Genomic DNA, 21,570 nt, shown 5'->3' on the forward strand with positions numbered 1-21,570 from the left:
TCTTTCCTCCATTCCCATGCCCTGTAGTAACTAAGCTTTTAACTGTGTATAAGTAACTGAAATAATTGCATGTTCTTCCATGTTTGCCCATGTCTCCACTTCCTTCCTCTTCTTCTGTGTCAGATTTTTAGCTCCTCAGTTACTCTGTGAAGTGCCATGCACATTGATGGTGATAGATAGATGTGTGTATGGGTTTATAATACAGGTATTCACAAATTCACCTTGTATCTGTGTGTGTTTTAAAAAATCCAATCTGTTTGAGTTGCTCTGTGCTCTCTCTTTCTACTTCAATCTGTGTTTTGGGTTTCAAGTTGCTCTGTATCAAATAAATAGCTGTGGTCCCCATTCACTATAATAAGGGAATCTTAAAAATGGCTATAACTTTTCCCCCTTTTGGCCAAAGTAGATAAAATTGAGAGAGGGGAGCATCTTGAGAATAAATTAAGCCTGCCAAAATGCAGATAAAGAGGTCCAGTTCTTTTTCTGGATGAAGTAAAAAGAATTCACTCTCCTCCATAATCCGGGGGGGGGGAAGCAGAGGTTTTCTTCTTCTTGTTCTTTCTTACCTTAAAATAATTAAGAGGTGGCAGAATGGCATGTAGTCTTGCTTGTACACTTTTAAAAAACTTTGCAACATCACACTGGCTATTAGGGTTGCCAGGTCTCTGGTTTTTGCCCAGAGACTCCAGAATTTTGGGGTCCTCTCTAGGCGATTCACCTCAATCTCCACATTGAGTTTCTTTTAAAAAAAAGTTTCTAGGTGGTCTGGTTCAAGAGATAGACATCAAAATGTCAGCCCCCTCCCATTTAACTTCTGTTAAATGAGCTTGTAGCTGGCTGCTCTAACCCTGCCGTTTCAGGTTTGTAGCCAATAAGTGAAGTCAGAGTTGTGATTGACAAGGGATTTATTGACCTCCAGACAATAGCTAAAACCAATTGCAAGTCCAGAAAACTGTTTTTTTCCCCTACTAGTCTGAAGATCTCATAAAATGAGTAATCTAAATTTTCTTTCTCTCTTGTGTGTAGGAGATCTAAATGCCATTACAATGTGTTATGCTTTTCTAATTATGTGGAGTCAAACAAGGTTAAATTTTCCTGGACTGTTGATGAGGGCGGTTTATTTGTCTAATTCATAGCCTGTTTTGAAAACCTTCCCAATATGAAGCTTTAATCCTGTACTCACTTTTATGGCAGTAAAGCTGCAATGTTAATCTCACATACCCAGAGTAAACCCCATTGAATTCAATAGGAATTACTTTTGAGTAGACATTATTAGGATTGTGCTGTAAATCAATTGGATATTTGAGTAAACATAGCAAAGGATTGTTTGTGTTGTAATTCTTTCTCTTCCCTTCCAATCCTATTTTTAAAGCAATTAGGGAGGGTTTATTTAGGTTTCACTGCTTTTATTTGGTAAGAAACTAATACTGATTTTATTTTATTTTTAAAAAATGTTCTGCAATGACCAACTGGTCTTGACAATATACTGTTTTATGGATTATATGTATTTTACACCTCCAGTGTGTGTATATGGAGTCTTTCCAACATCCCTGTGTGGTAGGGTTGCCAATTGGAAACAAAGGCAGCTCACAACAAGAAATAAATCCCTTTAAAATTCAATAATCATAAAAACAAGTATAAAGCAGTTGCAAAACAGCTTAAAGTGGCATGATTCTGATTTTTGGGCTGGGTGAGTGAAGTTCTTTCTCACTTGAGGTTGCAGTTCTGTACACACTTCCCAATTTGAGTAAGGCCCATTGAATACAGTGGGACTTGCTTCTGAGTAAAAAAACATAGGATTGCACTATAAATATCTTTACAGGTTGTGTAAATAATAAACATCTTTGACAGGCCTATATAAATATTTCTTCATACTTTGTCCCAATAAGTATCTGATTTTAGATTATGGTTGTACATCATTATTTCCTCTACATTTTAAGTGTGCCCTTCTTCCTTGGGTGGTCATGGTTCCCCTCTGTTGTTTTCACTCTGAGGAGCAAATTAGGCTGAGAAGTGGTGAGTCCCCCATGGTCACCCAGTAAACTTTGTAGCTGATTTCCATTTAAAAAGTTTAATTAAAAAAATTAATTAAAGCGATTTACATGCAGGCAAAGTTTATGAAGTAGATCCACACAATATATTTAAAGCACACCCAACTCACATTTAAAGCACATGACTTTTAATCCTGGGAAGTGTAGTTTCCCCCTCATAGTTCCCATCACCCTTAACAAACTACAGTTCCCATGATTCTGTGGTGGGATTCATGTGCTTCAAATGTGTGTTGAATGTGCTTTAAATTAATGGTGTGTATCTGCCCTAGGTATGATGTGCATTCATTAGTGAATTGAAAAGAACAATTTTAAACAGGAAGAGTTGTAGCTCAGTGGTAGGGCTAATGTTTTGCATGCAAAGGTTCAACATTCAATCTCTGGAAAAAACTATTGCCTGGAATCCTGGATAGCCAATACTAGTCAATATTGTTGCACGCCTCCCCAGTCTCTGAGCGGTGAGATTTCCGGGGTCCCTGCGCTCATCCAGGGTTTGGTTTCCTTTGGGAAGAAGGTCAGCGGAGACTGCGGTGTCTTTATGAAATATGGTTTATTTATTTACACACATTCCAACCTGAGCTCAAGGATGGAGGGGTTCAAGGCATCAGCAGTCCAATATCCAGCTTTTCCATCTGGGTTGCAGGAGGCACCCCATATGCCATGGTGCAGAGAGCCAGTCTCTCTGCCTGCCTTCAGTCTCCACCAAATCTTCAGACACAACTCAAAACTACAAGCCTCTGCTGGGCTCCAGGAAGGGGGGGCGATGCTCTCCTGAAGAGTTTCAATGACAAAAGGGTCTTCCTGGCCCATTCACCATTGCTGGGCAACTGATAGGCCCATTATCTTACCTGGCCACTCTATTTGATTAACAAAGAAGATTCATTTGGCTAGCAGAGCCAACCCCCAGGCATAGGATTCCAAATCAGAGGCTGGAAAGGGGACCCACAGGAATCATCCATTCCAACCCCCATGCTCATAACAATATCATCAGTAGTGAACTAGATGGCACCAAATGGCCTGAGTCAGTATAAGGCAGATTTCTTTGTTCCCCAAAGTGGAAAGAGACACAAAGATACAGACTCTGAAATGTATTTATATTTTTATATACATTTATATAATGCTTTATTGTAAAAAAAAAACTCAAAGCAATTTACAGAAGGAATTAAAACAATGAAATTATTGGCAAAAAAAGTTGAAGACAGGTATTTTTTCAAAACCTCAAAATAATAAAACCAACAATGAGTTAAAAACAGATAAAAAGCGTAATAGCTTCTACATGCCTGGGTATGCTTGCCTAAACAAAAATGTTTTTAGCAGGTGCCAAAAAGAGTACAATGAAGGCACCTGCCTAGTGTCAATAGGCAGGAAGTTCCAAAGCATAGGTGCTGCCACACCAAAAGACTGATTTCTTATAAGAGCAGAACAAGAACATGTAACATGGAAAGCACACCTTGAACTTGGCCTGGTAGCAAATTGGCAACCAGTGCAGATTTCAGAGCAGAGGTATTATGTGCTGATAGGGTCTCACTCATGTCCTATCTGCAGCCCCGGGGTCAGGTTGTGCTACATGGGGATTTCTGTGACCTTGGCTGACTGGCTGCCAGGATTCTTTTTAGTTTTGGTTAGGAACCCTGACTGGTTATGGGACGCTGTGTTTTCTGCCTTACTCGTAGGAATATTGTTGTGGTTAGTATGACCTCACCCCTTTACATCCATAGAAGCAACAACAGTGGTTCCATGCGCTCAGCCCAACCCCCTTAAACCCACTGATGGTGCACCTTGTTGGTTGCATGAAGGTTTGTTTCTTGGCCAATCATGGTAAAGATAATTCACATACTGGGAAGTGTGGCTTCAATTGCTGTTGTTCCCAAGCTACTACCTTGAAGGTAGATCAAACCATGTGTGTTTCCTCTCTGTCAGTTATTACTGGAATTGGGTTGGCTGTCAAAGTGAGTCTATAGCAGCCCACAGGATAGGCAGGGAAGAGTAGAGGATCTTCTTAACTCTTACTCCTTTCTCAAACCTCTCTCTGCAGTGAAGGGTCAAGTCTGTAAAGTGGTTTGGAGCAGCCATGTTAAAAGGCAGGGGCAGGGCATTCCAGGCAGGGGGTTGCCAACCCTCCTTTGATATGGATATCTTTGCAGAGGATCCCTAGTCAGGCTTTACCAATAGCATAATCCTAACCATATCTACTCAGAGGTAAGTCCTATTGAGTTCTATGGGGCTTAGTCTCTTAGTAAGTGTGCTTAGAATTGCAGCTTTCAGGGGCATCCACGTTTACTCTTGAGTGCTCCTTTGTAATAGCTCCACAACACCAGGCTCCCTTCTTCCCACAATGGCCTTCTAATGACTGGCCTGCCCTGAGGGTACTTAAATCCTTCTTGGCAGAAGCAAGTATACTAGATTAAATGTTCCCTACCCAGGCTCCCTAAGCAAGTGAGAAGGAATGATCCTGTCACTTCAGCTGGACCTGGGAACACCCTCATTTAGCTAAGATTTCTATCTCAATTTCTAATCAGATTTTTTTTTGTTTGAGACACCCAATTCTCCCCATTTTAGTTCTCCTCAAGCCTACGCACACCCCTAACAACAACAATAATAATCACAATAATAACAATAATCAGCCCCCTCCCTACTATCATTTTTTCCAAGTCACAGCAAACAGACTTCTGGAAATCTTGATTAAGAAACAGCAGTGCAGCATGTGGAAATGAAGTGTTAGGTGGGGAACAGATTAAGTACCTGTTTGTACCCACCACATCTCCCATCTGAATCTCCCCTCCTCTCTGTCACTTTTTAGATGTTCATAGAGACACATATCCTAGTGCTTCCTCACATTCTAGCTTGGCTTTGAAGAATTGCTTAGTGGTAAAATTCAGTCATTAATATGGTAGTAAAGTAAGGAATGAGAGCCAGTGTGGTGTAGTGGTTAAGGTGTTGGACTGTGACCTGGGAGACCTGGGTTCGAATCCCCACACAGTCATGAAGCTCACTGGGGGACCTTGGGCCAGTCACTGCCTCTCAGCCTCAGAATAAGGCAATGGTAAATCCCCTCTGAAACCACCTTACCATGAAAACCCTATTCATAGGGTCGCCATAGTTGGAATCAACTTGAAGGCAGTCCTTCTTCTTCTTCAAGGTAAGGAATGTGGATCAAAGTTCTGGTTTAACTTTTTGCTATTTGCTTCCACACTGGCCCTTTTACTCTGGAATACAATAATTTGTCCATTCATTTATTATGTAGAATTCAAACATTGTCACTGCCAGATAGCTGGAAACTAGTGCTTTCTCTACTGTTTTCTCTCTCCCGCCCACGCACCCCGGCACCCTTTTAAAAAACTAGGACATGGTTTGTGGTCATTTTTCTGACTTGCAATGCAGTTGCACCTGGTTGGCCACTGTGAGAACAGGATGCTGGACTAGATGGGCCACTGGCCAGATCCAGCAGGCTCTTCTTATGTTCTTATGCAGCACCAGTCTGGCCAGCATAGACTGTCAGAGCACTGTTGATTCTCCTGGCTTGGACTTCCACTGTTAAGCGTTCTCTACTGTTGTGTGCTTCTTTTCCATTCCACATACATCCTGTGTTACTCTTTATTATTTAATATTTTTTTGTCTTCTTGTTGTATGGAAGTGCAAGTACAGTGGTAATTTTATGTTATCTTGTTGGTGAACTTTTCTAGGATACAAAGCTTGTATGGGGGGGGGTACTTACTCCTGTCACTGTGAGCTATAGAGAGGCATGCAAAAACAAAAAGCCAAAGTGGCTGGAAAGCTTCTAGTCGTGTGTGTAAAGGTCTGATTTTTCATCTTGGTTTGTACTATCCTGCTAAATCTTGATCTGCAGGTCTTTAGTTCACTCCTTAATTCTATGAAATGACAGACATTAAGAGGGCAGTGGGTTTCTGTTCTCGGTAACATTGGGAGTAAATCAGTGCAGCTTTATTGAATTTTATGAATGCTCTAGAATTACACTGATGTAATTTGGAGTGTGTTTCATCCCATTTATTTGAAGCTCAAATCTACCTCTCCTCCCACACAAAGGCTAGCATTTAGTTCATTTCAGCTATGATAAATTATTTGCATCAAAACCGCTGACTCTCTAAAACTTGAGATTTGGGGAAATGTTATTTATGCTAAAAGTATTAATTCCTAATAGTTTTTGGTCTCCTGCTTTACTACTTCTCATCTTGCTCTCATTTTGGGTCATTATCCCATATACTGCATCCCATATGTGTGTCTTTGGCAGCCCAGAAGGTACAATTTGTGTTTTGATTTTCCTAGCCAGTTTGCTGACTGTAGTGACTGCCACTGACATTTTGCCAGCTGGTTGTTTATATTGTTACTGCTACAGAAAAAATATTCATATGATATATTTCAGGAGTTTTTTTAGGTTGCCAGAGAAAGAAGGCCTATTTACTCCTTGCCTGCTTTCTGATCTTAAAGGTTAAATGTGGAGCTGAGCTGCACCAAAACAGCTGCTTTAGTTTCATTTTCACTATTGCTGATACACACCTCTGCTTTCCAATGTAATTTGACACTGCCCCAAGATTCTTTTCTTTTCTTTTGTCCAAGTCCTGGACACTAAAGGGAAATACTGAAAAAGTCCCCAAAGGCAGATCAGTTTTTAATCCCATATTAGAGGGGCATAGTTCGCAATTAGGTGATGGTTCAGTTGTTATTTTGATGAACTTGCAGCTGGTTATGGTCAGTTGTAGTTAGTGTTTTATTATCTTGCTTTCCTGGTTCATCTTTTTCTATTGCTGAACAATAATGTTATTGAGTTTGTTTTTTCTAACAATGGTCTGTGATTTTTTTTTAATTCAAAAGTAAATTAGCCAGATAATTGCCCATCAAGTAGGCATCTTGCCTAAGGGTTATTTTCTCTCCAAGGAGAGGAGCCTAAAGTTTTCCCCCCCTCACACATACAATTAAATGAGGCTTGTGCAGTTGAATTGTTTTTCAGCTTACCTATATGACATAATTTTGAAAGTTGAAAACTGAACCTAATTTATCATCATGCCTTGAGTACTGCTGTCTGCTGAGTTGTTAACCATACAGTTCACCTGTTTGACCAACAGTTACACCACTATTTGACCTACAGTTAACCTCCAGGGACCAGAGCTTGGAAAAGTTACTTTTTTAAAACTACAACTCCCATCAGCCCCAGCCAGCATGGCCACTGGATTGAGTTGATGGGAGTTGTAATTCAAAAAAAGTAACTTTTCCAAGCTCTGCCAGGGACACAATGCCATTAGTGGGCATGGCCAAAGTGAATGCCTCTCACAAACCGCATACATGCTTATACAGTACACATATACAGCACACACATTCAGGCATACACACACATACATGAACATAAATGCACGCATAGACAGTTACTGTTCCTCCCCCCTGCAGAGAAACTGGGACTAAAAAAAGAATTGTAGCTTTTTCAAGCCTAATTGCTGGAGGGGAAGGGGATGATCTTACTGGGGGTTGCAGCAGAGAGAGGATTTCCTTCCTAGCTGCACTTTCCTGGAAAATCGCCTCTCTGCAACCCCAGCAAATAATTAAGCTTGAAAGGGCCTTCTTTTGGAGCCAATAAAAATCTCCCCCTGCTGAAAGCCTAATTGTGGCTATGGACATTTTTGCCAGGGGGTCACATTACATGGGGAGTGGAGAGTTAAGCCTTTCCTCCCCAGCTGCAAGCCCCCTCCAAAATGTTTCCCCACGCTACAATTGGAGTCAATGGAAAGCTTTTTTCCAGGCTAGTTACAGGAAAGAAGAGGCGATGCTGCGAGGGAGATGAGGAGCCTCCAGGGGCTGCATCACACCAGAGGTTTCCCACTTGGGCACAGAGCTTGGAAGTAACTAGTTACAAGTAAAGAATACTGGTAATTTATTACTTTTTTGAGTAACGAGTGGGTAACTTGATTACATTTTGCTGGTAATAGAACAAGTAGTAACTTCATTACATTTGAGGAGTAATTGTAATGTTTCCAGCATTACTTTTGTGCATTACTTGGGGGGGAGCAGGGGAAGTCTTCTGCTCCTCTGATTTGTGAATAAAAATCGGGCTTCTGTGCAGCGTTGTTCTTCCTTCATGCTCTATGGGTGCTTAGGAGGCAATGAGGGAGGAGGTGGAGAGCGAGACGGCATGGAGAAAACAATTGTTTAAAAATTGACAGGCGTGGAAGGAGAAAAGAGCTGGAGGCAATATATATATATATATATACAAAAAATGTGTGTTGGGGTATCATCATTGCTGGGGGTGGGGTGAGGGGATGTGAGATTCTGTTGTGCCATTCTGTTAATCTTATGGATCAAAAGAATTATTCTACTACCCTCTGTGTGTGTGTGTGCTTATTTTTAAAGTTGTTTTAGGCTACTCAGATGTGCAGCAGCCAAGGCCAGCACCTTGTAGGCAATTTTTTTAAAAAAAAGTAACTAAAATGTAACGGTAGCAATTACTTTTGAGTAAAAATAATCAGTTACTTTCAGCACAATTGTAATTGTAACAGTAATTACTACTTTTTGGGGGACATGTAACTGTAACTGTAATTTATTACTTTTTAAAAGTAATCTTCCAAGCTCTGCTTGGGCATTATATACTTGCTGAAAGCTCATCCCAGTACATGTGACTAGTAATAACCCCTGCCTAGCCCCTCCCTCTGTCATACCTAGAGTCATATGGACTGTGGGGAGGAATTACATAGAATATATCATGGGACTATACCTAAGCTTTAGCTGCCTTAAAGCCAGTATCTGTGAAAATATAAATCTTATCTCAGACGCAAATGATGTGGTGATGATGACGATGATGTTTGCTGTTGTAATTATTTCTGTTGAGAACATCCAGACAAATCAACCCAAGCCTGGAGTAGTACAGTCCTGGCAGACATGCCTTCTAATTTTTCTGATCACAGTAGCCAGAGGGAGGAAACAAGTATACTATCGTATTTGTTAATTTGTAAGCTACATTTCATAGTTAAATGGTGATTTCATGGTGGCTTACAACATCAACAAAAATTACATAATTCACTCTAACAGATACAACATACAACCAAATTAAAATAACTTTAGAAGCTTATGACTTTGGGTTATTTTAAAATCCCACAGCCTTGAAGAAGTGGAAGAGTAATACCTGAAGAGATGCTTTGTATCCCTCCCCACATGCTCTCTTTCTGCTTATGAGACTTAAACTACTTTTATTGTGTACAAAAAGCAATTTAGGCTGTGCTTCAGAATTGTATTTACTTTTATGATGAAGAATAATACAGTTGAGGAGAAAACAACAACACTGGAACTTTTTTGTTACGGTACTTACTGGTACACATTACCATCACTTCTTTTTTGCTGCCCATGGTAACTGTTTTGTGCCGGTACCCATGCCACTTTTACCAAGATATTTACCAGCACCTCATTTTTACATTTAAAAAAGCACTGATAATGATAATAATAATAATTCTTGAATTATCCTGCATCAGAACCTGGTGCGATACTTCTTAGCAGGAGGAACTTGCTCATTTTTAATTCCAAGGGTTTGGATTTGTTGAACTATGTTAGTTTAATGCTCACCATCTTAAATTAAGAAAAGTCAGCTTTCTCATCCGTACAACAGCTTGGAAAAGAAACAGATCTTCTGTTAACTCAAGCATCATGTTGGCCCTGCCATAGTTCAGAAACATTTTTTTTTAAAAAAAAAAAAGCAAAGCACTTGGACTTTGTTAGAAACTGGGATGTTTGAGTTGAAATTTTCTTTCTGTTTCTGATCTGCAGATGGCCATCATTCTTCACTATGCCACATTTTGTTCAGCCTTTTATGCCAGTCATCCTACAATGTATACAAAATTTTTATCCTGATCTGGTAACATTTTGCAGTCTCTCTTCACTTATTAAGGTGCCAGGTGGCACAGTCCTTTATATAAGGTGTGTTTTAAAATAAATAAATAAAATCTTTTAAGAAATGTTTTGTTTGCCTGTATAATCTAGAGAAAATCCGTTCAGGGTTTTCAGAGTTATAAAACTCTAAAATCATTCAGGTGGTGCTATGACTCATAGTTAATTCAGAGAACGTTCCTGTTTTGAGTGAGGGAAAGGTGAGAAAGGATTGGAGTTGAAAATTCCTGATAAGTTTACAGACAAAATTCGGGACATATAAACCTGCCTCATGTCTGGTCAAATTATTGTTCTATCTAGCCCAGTATTGTCTACTCTGACTGGCAGCAGCTCTTCAGGGTGTCCAGTGTTTTTTTACATCACCTGCTATCTGATCCTTTTAACTAGACCTGGGACTTTCTGAATGCAGTACCTCTACTACACTCTTTGTAGCTGGCATTGGGAAACCATGGTGTATATGTCAAAGCGTGGAAAGCTTGTCTGGAGATGCCACTGATCCAGAATGTACATTGAAAAAGGAATGTTGCAGTCAGTGACCCATGTTTTCATGGTTCTGGAGATTCAGTACAATGCTGACGTGTTTATGTCTTAGATGCATATAAATGACCTAACACCACTAGCAACAAAATAATACATTTTAATGTTGTTTTTATGTTTATTGGTTCTGGTTCCACTGTCTGAAGTAACTTCTCTGGAGAGACACCATGTGTTGTAATTTATGTTGTCCTAGTTCTGGAAGTGTTTGACATAAAGGGATAGTTCATGCATGCATGCAACTAATTAATTGATTTCAGCAAGAGTGGGGGAACATTTTTCCTCTTAAAGCCTGCGTTCCCTCAGGGTTAAATTGTCAGGTGGGCATGTGCCGGGGATGGGCACTGCCAGAGCTAAAACCTGACAGTTTGCAGCATTATAGCATTTTCTTTGCCACCCCATCTCTCTCTCTCTCCCCCTCCTCTTTCCATCTGTTTTGCCTCCATTCCCAGGTCAGAACTTATCATTTGCAGACAGGTTCTTTCCCCCCTTTCATTGCTCCATCCATTTTGCTGCTGTCCATTTCCAGTTTTTGCCTCCTGGGCTCCCTTTTTCCCTTGGGCTCCCCATGTTACAGCCTTTTTCCTTGTCTACCTCAGGACGTGAAGTGTAGTCCAGAGAAAAAAGAGTAGGACCGCAATGTTGGAAGGGCTGCACACAGCTTCTGGGCCACAGGTTGTCCACTACTGGATTACAGTATCAAATGATTACTAACATGTGTGGTTCGGCCATCACAGAGTAATCACCACAGGAAAAACTTCCATACCACCTGTTGATGACTCAAATGTTGTTCTTCTCATATGCTCAGCTGAGTAGAAAGACACTGGTGAAGAAAGTTCCTTTATGCAGCAAAGTTCATTGGATATATAAAAGAATATGAAAGAGAGAGGTGTTTATCTAAAACAAAATAAACTCATTTTATTAAGGAAGTACACATGAATAGGAAAGCCCAATCATCTGCACCAGCTGAATTCAAAAGGGAGGGAGAGAGAAAATTGTGGGAAGAAGGAGGAATTAGAAGCGATGAAAGCCCTAAGAATATCAGTGTAACCAATCAGTAGCATGCTTAAACTTGAAGAAAGTAACAAGGAGAGTAGAGACCCTTTCTGTCTATATCTGCTGCCCCTAATGGTCAATAGATTCAGAGCACACAGCGAGACAATGCATTAATTGAAGTGAAACTTCCAACACCCCTTCTCATTGTTTCGCACTCCAACTCACAACTCCTATCATTTAACGAAGATCCTGAAAATGCTGTCTGGACAGTGGCTTTGTAAGAACATCTGCCACCATTTCTTCTGTCAGGCAGTACTTCAGCTCAATGAGCCCTTTCTATTGTGCATCTCTCATGCAGTGGTACTTTGTTTGCAGTGTCACCCTTTCTGATTCGGAGAGCAAAATACAGCATTCTAGTTGGCTTTGGTTCATTGATTCCTAAGTGGAAGAGTAGTCTGTGTAACCAGGTTGTTGCTTGATATGCTTGTGCTGCAGATCTATATTCTGCTTCTGTACAGGAGAGGGCTACAACTGACTTTCTTACTAGTCTAACTGATGATTCCTGCTCCATAATAGAACAGATTCCCACTAGTGGACTTTCAGTCTTCTCTGGCTTCAGCCCAATTTGCATACATATAGCCCACTAGTCTGGGATTACTGTTTGCAGGTAGCATCAATTTCAGATTTGATGTTCTCTTTAGATGTCTTCTTATCCTCTTGACTGCAATCCACTCTTTCTTTGTTGGTACATTAACTTTTCTGCACAGTATCCCAACTGCTCCTGCAGTGTCCGGTCTTGTTACAGCTGATATGTACAGGAGCTTTCCAATTGCTGTTCTGAACTGACTGTTGTCTTGCAATGGTTCCTTGGTCTCATTGTCTTTCAAGAAGCCTACTTCCATTGGTGTTTCTGCTACATTGGCTTCTGTCAGCCCAAGGTGCTCTATCAGGTCTATTATCTTCTGTTTCTGGTTAATGAAGAAGCTTTAATTTTCTTTCCTTTCCATATGGATTCCAAGATAGTAAGAGATGTCTCCCAGCTCTTTCACTTCTATTTCCTTGTTAAGATTTCCTCACAATTTAATTACTATCTTCCTTGTCTTGGTGCCATAAGATCAAATCATCCACATAGAACAAGATGAATGTCCACCTATTATGTTTGAACCTCAAGTATAGGCAGGGGTCAGCCTTTCCTTGCTTGAACCCCTCCTTAAGTACTAGCTGGTTTAATTTGTCATTCTAGGCCCTAGCAGCTCACTTCAGGCCACAAATGCTTTTCTGAAGCTTGCACACCAGTCTTTCTTTCCCAGGTTCATCAAACCCTGGTGGTTGCTGCATATATATATCTTCCTCAATGTCTCCATATAGGAAGGCTATCTTTACATCCAGGTGTTGAATCTGCATCTTCCTTGAGGTGACAATACTGAGGAGTGTTCTTATAGAAGTGTGTTTGACCACAGGTACAAAAGTTTCATAATAATCTTCACTGGACGTTTAGGAGTATCCCTTAGCAACTAGCCTAGCTTTGTAGCACTGCATATCCCCTTCTTACCTTGTTTGGTTGTAAAGATCCATTTACAGCCAATGCTCTTTCCTCCTTTTGGTAGCTGTGTAACAGTCCATGTTTTGTTCTTGTGAAGAATTTCTTCTTGTTGGGATGTCTAGTTCGATTTCTGACATTTTACTGGTATGTGGTTTTTGTCTCTCACTGAAGTATGCAATACTATGCACCTTGATTGTTTCTACTGGGAGGAAGGGCAGGATATAAATCAAATAATAAATAAATAAATAAATATTCTATGGTCTTTGCAGCCCAATTCATAGCCAACAAATATGCCTTCTTCATTTCTGCAGTCTAGTCTGCCTCTCTTTTCTTTGGGAATGTAAGCATAAACCTTAGATCCAAACACTCTAATATACCTTACTCTTGGTTTAGTTCCATTCCACAGTTCAAACGTTGTTGCTTCTCTGCCTTTAATGGGTAACATGTTTTGCAAGTAAGAGGCTGTCATGATTGCTTCCCCCCAATATTTGTTTTGTAATCCAGTATTGAGAAGCATACTTCTTGTTATTTCTAACAGTGTTCTATTTTTCCTTTCTGACATCCCATTTTCTTCTGGAGTATAGGGTATTGTTTTTTCATGTTTAATTCCTTGTTCCTTTAGGTATTCTTCAATATCTTTCCCTGTGTATTCACCACCATTGTCAGTGCGCAGAGTCTTGGGTTTTCTCCCAAATTTATTGCTCACTCTCGCCACGTACCCTTTAAACTTTTGTAACACTTTGTTTTTCTGTTTAAGGAGGTATGTGTAGACATATCTTGAAAAATCATCTATAAAAGTAAGGAAATAAACATTTCTTCCTGGTATCATTACAGGTAAGGGTCCACAGATGTCACTGTGGATTAAATCCAGGGATTCTTCTATTGCACTTCAGCAGATTACCTGTAAGTGGCTCTAGTTGCATTCACTTTAACACAGTCAACACACTTGAACTCAGATTTGCACATTTTTATGTCTACATTTTTTGTTAAATTGCTTTCCACAAGTTTTGAAATACTTTCAACATTTTTGTGGCCAAATCTGCGGTGCCACAACCCCATGCAGTCTTCATGAAGACAGTCATAAAGTATTGTTAGCTTGCTGTCTCACACAGTTTACTTAATAAAGGTCTTCATTGCTTAAAAGTCCCCTCATAAGTAGTCCTCTGCCTTTGAACAAAAAACAAGAACTCTCCTAAACAAAACTCTACATCCTTGCCTTGTAGCTGTTTTTACACTCATTAAACTGTTCTGTAGAGATGGCACATAGTAAGCTTCAGAAATGCACTTCTCACTGGTGCTCTTTTCACCCAGTTTACATTTTAAATAAACTGTCCCTTTTCCTTGTGTATAAATACATTGTCCATCAGCAAGATAAATTGGGACTTTACAATCCATATCTATATCTCAGAAAACATCCAAATTGTTGAAGAAATGTGAAGTTGCCCCACTGTCTATGTAAATCTTGTTGTGCGCTTCGTTTACATCAACTCTACAAATTATTTCTTTTGCAGTACATATTTTATTTCCTTTTCCAAAATTATTATCTGGAGAGGCATTCTCCCTTACTCCTTTGCCTTTTGGTCTTGCTGACTCATTCCCTTGGAATTTGCCTTTAAGATGTTTTCTCAGGAGAGGGCAAGTGTTTTTCGAATGCTGATTACTTCCACAAAAGAAAAAATGCATGCCTTGAGTCAGTCTGTAGGCTTAGCTTTTAGTTTCCTCATTTTGTATTTGTTTTCTTAGATTAAATTTTTGCAAACATTCCTGGACAAAGCTTAAAGTTACATTTTCCTTAACTTGAAGTAAATTAATTATTCCTTCATATTTTGGAGGTAAAATATTGAGCAAAAGGCCAATCTTAGCTGCCTCAGGTCCTGTTGCTCCAATTCTCTTACTGTTCCCAAGAAAGAGCTCATATGCTCTGATAGATTATTTGGATCTTTAAGCCTCTTGTTATAGAGTTTTATCATCAAGGAAACTTGAGTATTCATCACGTTTTGTTGAAAAACTTGCCTCAATCATTCCCACATTTCACTTGCAGTTTGCTTATCTTCAATATGGTAAATTAAATTATCACTTACAGCTAGAGATATGTGTCCCATGGCTTTTCTGTTTGTAGTATCCTATTCATCTTGATTCTTTCCAGACACCTCTGGCCTTGGTTTTTCAAAGACAAAGGCTAACCCCAAAGTATTCAGCAGTATTTTCATCCGAAAAGACCATCTTCTGTAGTTTGACTCATTTAGCAGCTCAATAGCATCAGATCTCCCAGTAGATTCAGAAGAAACCATCCTTTCTTATCTAATTATAGGTATTATAGGCTCCACAGACTCCTTTTCCTTTTTCCTTTTAAAAAACTCCAATTATGTCTGGGTCTATAACCCTATGAAGTTTATGTAGCAGAATCCATTGGAGATATAAAATAATATGAAAGAGAGTGGGTTTATCTTAAACAAAATAAACTCATTTTATTAAGAAAGTGCACATGAATAGGAAAGCCTAATCATCTGCGTTAGCTGAATTCAAAAGGAAGGGAGAGAGAGAATTGTGGGAAGAAGAAAAAGGAACTGGAAGTGATGACAGCCCTGAGAATATCAGTCTAACCAATGAGAGGCATGCTTAAACTTGAGGAAAGTAACAAGGAGAGAATTCAAACTGACTAACTATATCTATTGCCCCTAATGGTCAGTAGATTCAGAGCACACAATGCAGTAATTGAAGTGAAATGTCCAACAAATGAGTCACATATACATGTGTAAATCAATCCTGATGTGATGCCCATAATCTGGTATAGCATATATCAAAGTATCCTACTTTTGTGCCACTATTCCAGTGATGAGTAATCAAGAAGTGGGTAGATTTTGTCTTGAAGAATGCTGTTTTGTTCTGAATGGGTGGGTGGCAGGAAGAAATTCAGCAAAAACCATCTCTTTCATTGCTATGTCACTATTGTTACCAAATGCATTTGGCAAACTTTTCCCTGCCTTATAGCCACTTAAGCCCCCAATGGGGTCAGGAATGGTAATTTTGCACAGAAAATAACACCTGGAGTAAACTGTCAGTATGGTAACTATTATAAAGACAGTGCATGTGTGATGCAGAGGGTCAAGCCTACATTAAATCTCTGTACTTCTCCAGTGGTAAGGTCAGGGAGTTATTTAAAATCTGCTCAATAGACCTCCTACCCAAACCAGTGGTTCATTATGTGGTTGTATTGATAAAGGAACCTAACATTATTCAGATGATTACATGAATTGAGCTGACTGAACAAAGAGGGGAAGGTATGCTTTCAGGGTTGCACAGGGTTGTTCTTCATATATAAGAGAGAGAAAGTCAAACTGCATGTGAATGTGATACAAATCAGTACATTGCTAGTCCATGTCACTTTTGCATGTTTTGATCATAATTCCATGCCTTTCCACACCAATTGGCAATTTTTTAAAAAAATCACAAAAATCCAAATTTAAATACATTACCCTGCCCATAGACATACTACTCTAAGCCTATGTCCATACTACCCTGAACTATGCCTGATCTCATCTGATCTCGGAAGCTAAGCTGGGTCAGACCTGGTTAGTACTTGGATGGGAGACCACCTGGGAATACCAGGTGCCATAGGCTTAGAGGAAGGCAATGGAAAACCACCTCTGAATACCTCTTGCCATGAAAACCCTATGAATATATCCAAAAAGAATCATAGGGTCACCATAAGTCATAATCAACTTGAAGGCATATAACAACAACATTTGGAGGATTTATGTTTTTAAAAGGTGTCTAAATGTATTTTGATATGTTTTTGAGCCAAGATATGTGTCACAACATTCAGAGAAATGCGAAATCCAATGGATATCAGTGTTCCAATCTGCACATTAGTTCAGGAGGTGTGAACCTGGAGATCACTTGGGCTGAATATATACAGTTAAATTATATAGACAGACAAAAGTTGTAGCCTAATAAAGGAAAAGGAGACAGCTGAAACAGAAACTGGGGTAAACATTCATAGCTGCTGGAGGCTATTATGATAGGCCATAAAGCAAATATCTCTGTTCAAGCCTTTCTTTTGGGTATCCAGCAGAGTTATGAATTTTAACTAACATGCTCATCTTTCAAAAGTGTTAATCAGATTCTGTTTCATGATGAGAATCTAAGGCAATGACTTCATTTCAGTTTTCTTGCAAAATGCTTATAAATGTATCTTTCTTCTTCCTCCTCCTCCTCTCTCCCCCCCCCACAAGCAGATTAGCTATATGTCAAAATTCATAGAGTTGATTCAACCTATTTTTTATAGTATTGCCCACTGAATGTTTGTAGGTAACCCTTCCTTAGGTCAATATACGAACTACACAATATTCTGAGGTACTGTATTCATGTACTGCAGTAATTGGGAAACAGTTGGGCACCTGAGGTGCAGCAGTCACACAATAGTTTTATTATGTTTGAGCTAAGATGTGTTGCCTTTTGAAGACTATTGTCCACTTTGAGTTCTGAATATAGTCAGCTTCAGAGAGCTGGCAGAGGTGCTGTGTATATTATGGAATGTGTTTCTTCACACTGCTTCAGTCAGGAAACTAAAATATATCATGTGGAGAGCATATCTTAACAGCTTTCAGTGGTCAGAATTGTCCATATGTAACTGGTAAAAATGGAGATGAGCGACTTCTGGATTAGTATGTTGACATGGCAGTAATGTACATTTTTAAATTTTGTTTTGATTTAGGAGCTGTGAGGGGCGAAATATCAGATACCGAACATGCAGCAATGTGGTAAGTGAAGATTAATTATGCCCCAGGCTTACTGCAATCAATCCTCATTCTACATGTCTAGAAACTTTCGGGTTTATGATGAAGGGGTGCCATGGAAAGTGACCAAAAAAAGTATGGGTGTATGATAGTGGCATGTGGAAAGCCCAAATAAGAGACTGTTACATACAAATATTTACAGTTGAAATGTTATTGGCATAAAGAGAGGCAAATTTTCCCCATGCTAGGAGATATATGTATCCCCCCTGAACACAGAAGTTAGGGAGAGAGGGAAGGGCATCTTACACATGCTTCCTCTTTTGCTGCTTCTGTTAAATCAGGGGTGGGGAACCTATGGTCCTTCAGATGTTGTTGGACTCCACCTCCCATCAGCCTGAGCCAGCATGGCCAATTGTCAGGAATGATGACAGCTGTAGTCCAGCAACACCAAGAGGGCCACAGGTTTCCCATCCCTGAATTAAACAGTTAAAAAAGGTTCCAACTGTAGCTCTTTCTTTCACTGTGAAAACCGTTGTCTGTATGTCCATGTTTATTATTTCAGTCACTGAACATAATGGCTGCAATGCTGTGCTAAAATCCCATTAACTTCACTGGCATTTAAGCCACCTTACTGTTCACAAGTTTGCACTGGAGTCCTCCTAAAGTCATTGCAATCTTTCTTTCGTCAAGACATGTGCCGTTCTCATTCACAACAACTGGAGTAATATTTGATAAATAAAGCTGCCTGCTGCTTTGTGGCTTGTTTTCCTGCTGTGAGGCACTTATGCTACACCAGGACATTGAAGAGAGCAGCAGGGTTAATTTGTGTCAGTCAAGAGACATACTGTGGCTGCACAAAATATGGCATGGGAGAAATGAATGAGAAACTATCAAAGCTGATGGGATTCAAATGGCTCTCACAGCTTTTGTTTTGCTTTGCACAAGAGCATGCACAGCATACTGGCCTGTCTGCTCCCTGCCTTGCTCTGCTACTGCCAGCACCAAAGGAAGTGGAATGAAATAAGATGCCACTCTGCATTCGTTTGTTGTTGCTGGATGCCCCTGCTGGGAAGCTGGGATTACACCTCAACTGAAGCCCTTCTTTATAGCAACAGCTGAACTTTTCCAACACAAAGAATAATCTTTTCTGTTTTATAAAATGTTGTTCTTAGGATAGGTTCAGTCTTGTGGCTATTATACTCAAAATGTGCTTCTTCATAATAAAATTGCACATATCTCCATCCAAAAGCAAAATCAAGAGAATGGATTCTATAGAACAAGAGCTATACAGCAGTTGCTTAAGTTTACCTTTTATACCTGTACTGCATGGGGAGGAGCTGGTCTCTAGCCTCCCCCCACCAGGAGTTTAAGTTTGGTATTACTTACTGTCCGTTCACAGACACTCAGAAATCACTCAGAAACAGGGAGATTGTAATCTTTGGCATAACTGTGTGATCTGAGGTTCCAAACTGGCACCTCCACAGTGGAGCAAGATTTCAAATGGCCACTAGTAATGTCATTGAAACCCACAATTACCTGGTTCAGGATCACACTCATAATGCACCCCAGTATTTCAAACCAGCGCAGGTTGTAATCAAATCTGGGGAAGTGCTGTTTCTATCCACCCACTTACCTGACCATTACAAGGGTTGTTGCCGTAGTGGTGGCAGCAGAAAGAAACTTAAATCTCTTTTTCCCCACCCACCCACTAGAACATTGCTAGTATGGATATCAGGTACCCTGGAAATTGCATATGCTAGGGTTCCGTATGCCAGGATTCCTCACAAGGGAGGGAAATTCTGTGCTGGATCCTTGCCCTTCTTGGCTAATAAAAGCTAGCAGAGATGGGCCAGGGAAGTGATTAATGCCTCTCTGCGAGAGGGGGTGGTCCCTGGCTGCCTGAAAGAGGCAGTAGTGAGACCACTCCTGAAGAGGCCCTCCCTGGACCCAGAAAATCTTAATAACTATAGGCTGGTAGCAAATGTTCCATTCCTGGGCAAGGTCCTGGAACAAGTGGTTGCAGGCCAGCTCCAGACACTCTTGGATGAGACCAATTATCTGGATCCATTTCAGTCGGGTTTCAGGCCTGGTTTTGGCACGGAAACAGCTTTGGTTGCCCTGTATGATGACCTTTGTCGGGAGAGAGACAGGGGGAGTGTGACTGTGTTGATTCTCCTTGATCTCTCAGTGGCTTTTGATACCATCAACCATGGGGAGACTGGCTGAGTTGGGAGTGGGAGGTACTGCATTGTGGTGGTTCTGCTCCTACTTGGCAGGTCGGCTCCAGAAGGTGGTGATTGGGGAACTTTGCTCGGCACCCTGGACTCTCCAGTATGGGGTTCCGCAGGGGTCAGTTCTGTCCCCCATGCTGTTCAACATCTACATGAGACAACATCTACATGAGACTGTCATCTGGAGCTTTGGAGTGCGTTGCCATCAGTATGCTGATGACACGCAGCTCTATTTCTCCTTTTCATCTTCAGGTGAGGCTGTCAGTGTGCTAAACTGGTGCCTGGCTGCAACAATGGACTGGATGAGGACTAATAAACTGAGGCTCAATCCAGACAAGACTGAAATGCCGCTAGTGGGTGGTTCTTCTGACCAGATGGTGGATGTCCAACCTGTTCTGGATGGGCTTGCACTCCCCCTGAAGGAGCAAGTTCGTAGCTTGGGGGTTCTCCTAGAACCATCTCTGTCACTTGAGGCTCAGGTAGCCTCGGTGGCACGGAATGCCTTCTACCAACTTCGGTTGGTGGCCTAACTACGTCCCTATCTGGACAGGGATAACCTGGGTTCAGTTGTCCATGCTTTGGTAACCTCCAAATTAGATTACTGCAATGCACTCTACATGGGGCTGCCTTTGAATACAGTTGAGAAACTTCAGCTTGTGCAAAATGCAGCGGCTAGATTGGTAACAGGGACCAGATGGTCTGCACCTATAAAACCGATTCTGGCCCACTTGCATTGGCTGCCTGTATGTTTCCAAGCTCAATTCAAGGTGCTGGTTTTGACCTATAAAGCCTTACATGGCTTGGGACCACAATACCTGATGGAATGCCTCTCCCGATACAAACCCACCCGTACACTACGTTCAAGATCAAAGGCCCTCCTGCAGGTGCCTACTCCAAGGGAAGCTCAGAGGGTGGCAACAAGGAAGAGGGCCTTCTCAGCGGTGGCCCCCAAATTATGGAATGATGTTGGTGACGAGGTGCACCTGGCGCCAACACTGTTATCTGTTCGGCACCAGGTCAAGACTTTCCTCTTCTCACAGGCATTTTAGCATGTGTTTTAAATTGTTTTTATATTGTTTTAAATTTTAAAATTGTGTTTTAAATTGTATATTTGTTTTAATGTTTTTGATTGCTGTAAGCCATCCAGAGAACTTCAGCTATGGGGTGGTATACAAGTGCAATAAATAAATAAATATACATACTTTTTCCAATGCCACTGTCCCTCCTTTTATAACAGCCAGATACATCATACCTGAGGACTGAAAAATGGTCACTGTAACACCAGATTTTTAAAAAGAGATCCAAAGGGGATCTGGGAAATTACAGGTGGAAAGGATTATCAAAGATAGAATTACCAAGCATGCAGAAGAATAAGTCTTGCTGAAGCAGAATCAGCGTGGTTTCTGCTAAGGTAAATGCTGGCTGTGTCTACACTAGGGCATCATACATACATGGGTTGCTGTTTCCATGTATGCATTTGTGTAACTTTATCCACACATGTCTGCTTTCAGTTTTATGCCTCTGAAATCTGTCTCGGTGTCTCCTCCACACTAGCTGATGGTGCTCGATGGAATATATTTGTGCTGTTGTCCCCTCCT

At 40.6% G+C, this 21,570-nt stretch overlaps 1 protein-coding gene and 1 pseudogene across 6 annotated transcripts in view; both read left to right on the forward strand.

Annotated features, from left to right (window-relative positions):
* The window catches only part of ADAMTSL1 (ADAMTS like 1), an 815,531-nt gene that overhangs the window by 501,442 nt on the left and 292,519 nt on the right, over positions 1-21,570 (forward strand). For all 6 annotated transcript variants that reach the window (XR_009763308.1, XM_061630623.1, XM_061630637.1 and 3 more), the window contains one exon: positions 17,720-17,765. Coding sequence is in view for 5 of the 6 variants with exons in the window: in XM_061630623.1 (XP_061486607.1) it covers positions 17,720-17,765 (46 nt within the window). In the remaining variant the exon portion in view is untranslated. The remainder of the gene's footprint in view (positions 1-17,719; positions 17,766-21,570) is intronic.
* On the forward strand, positions 16,504-16,623 carry LOC133375700 (5S ribosomal RNA; annotated as a pseudogene).

This window comes from Rhineura floridana, chromosome 1 (genome assembly GCF_030035675.1).
Source record: "Rhineura floridana isolate rRhiFlo1 chromosome 1, rRhiFlo1.hap2, whole genome shotgun sequence".
In the NCBI taxonomy this organism is placed as follows: domain Eukaryota; kingdom Metazoa; phylum Chordata; class Lepidosauria; order Squamata; family Rhineuridae; genus Rhineura; species Rhineura floridana.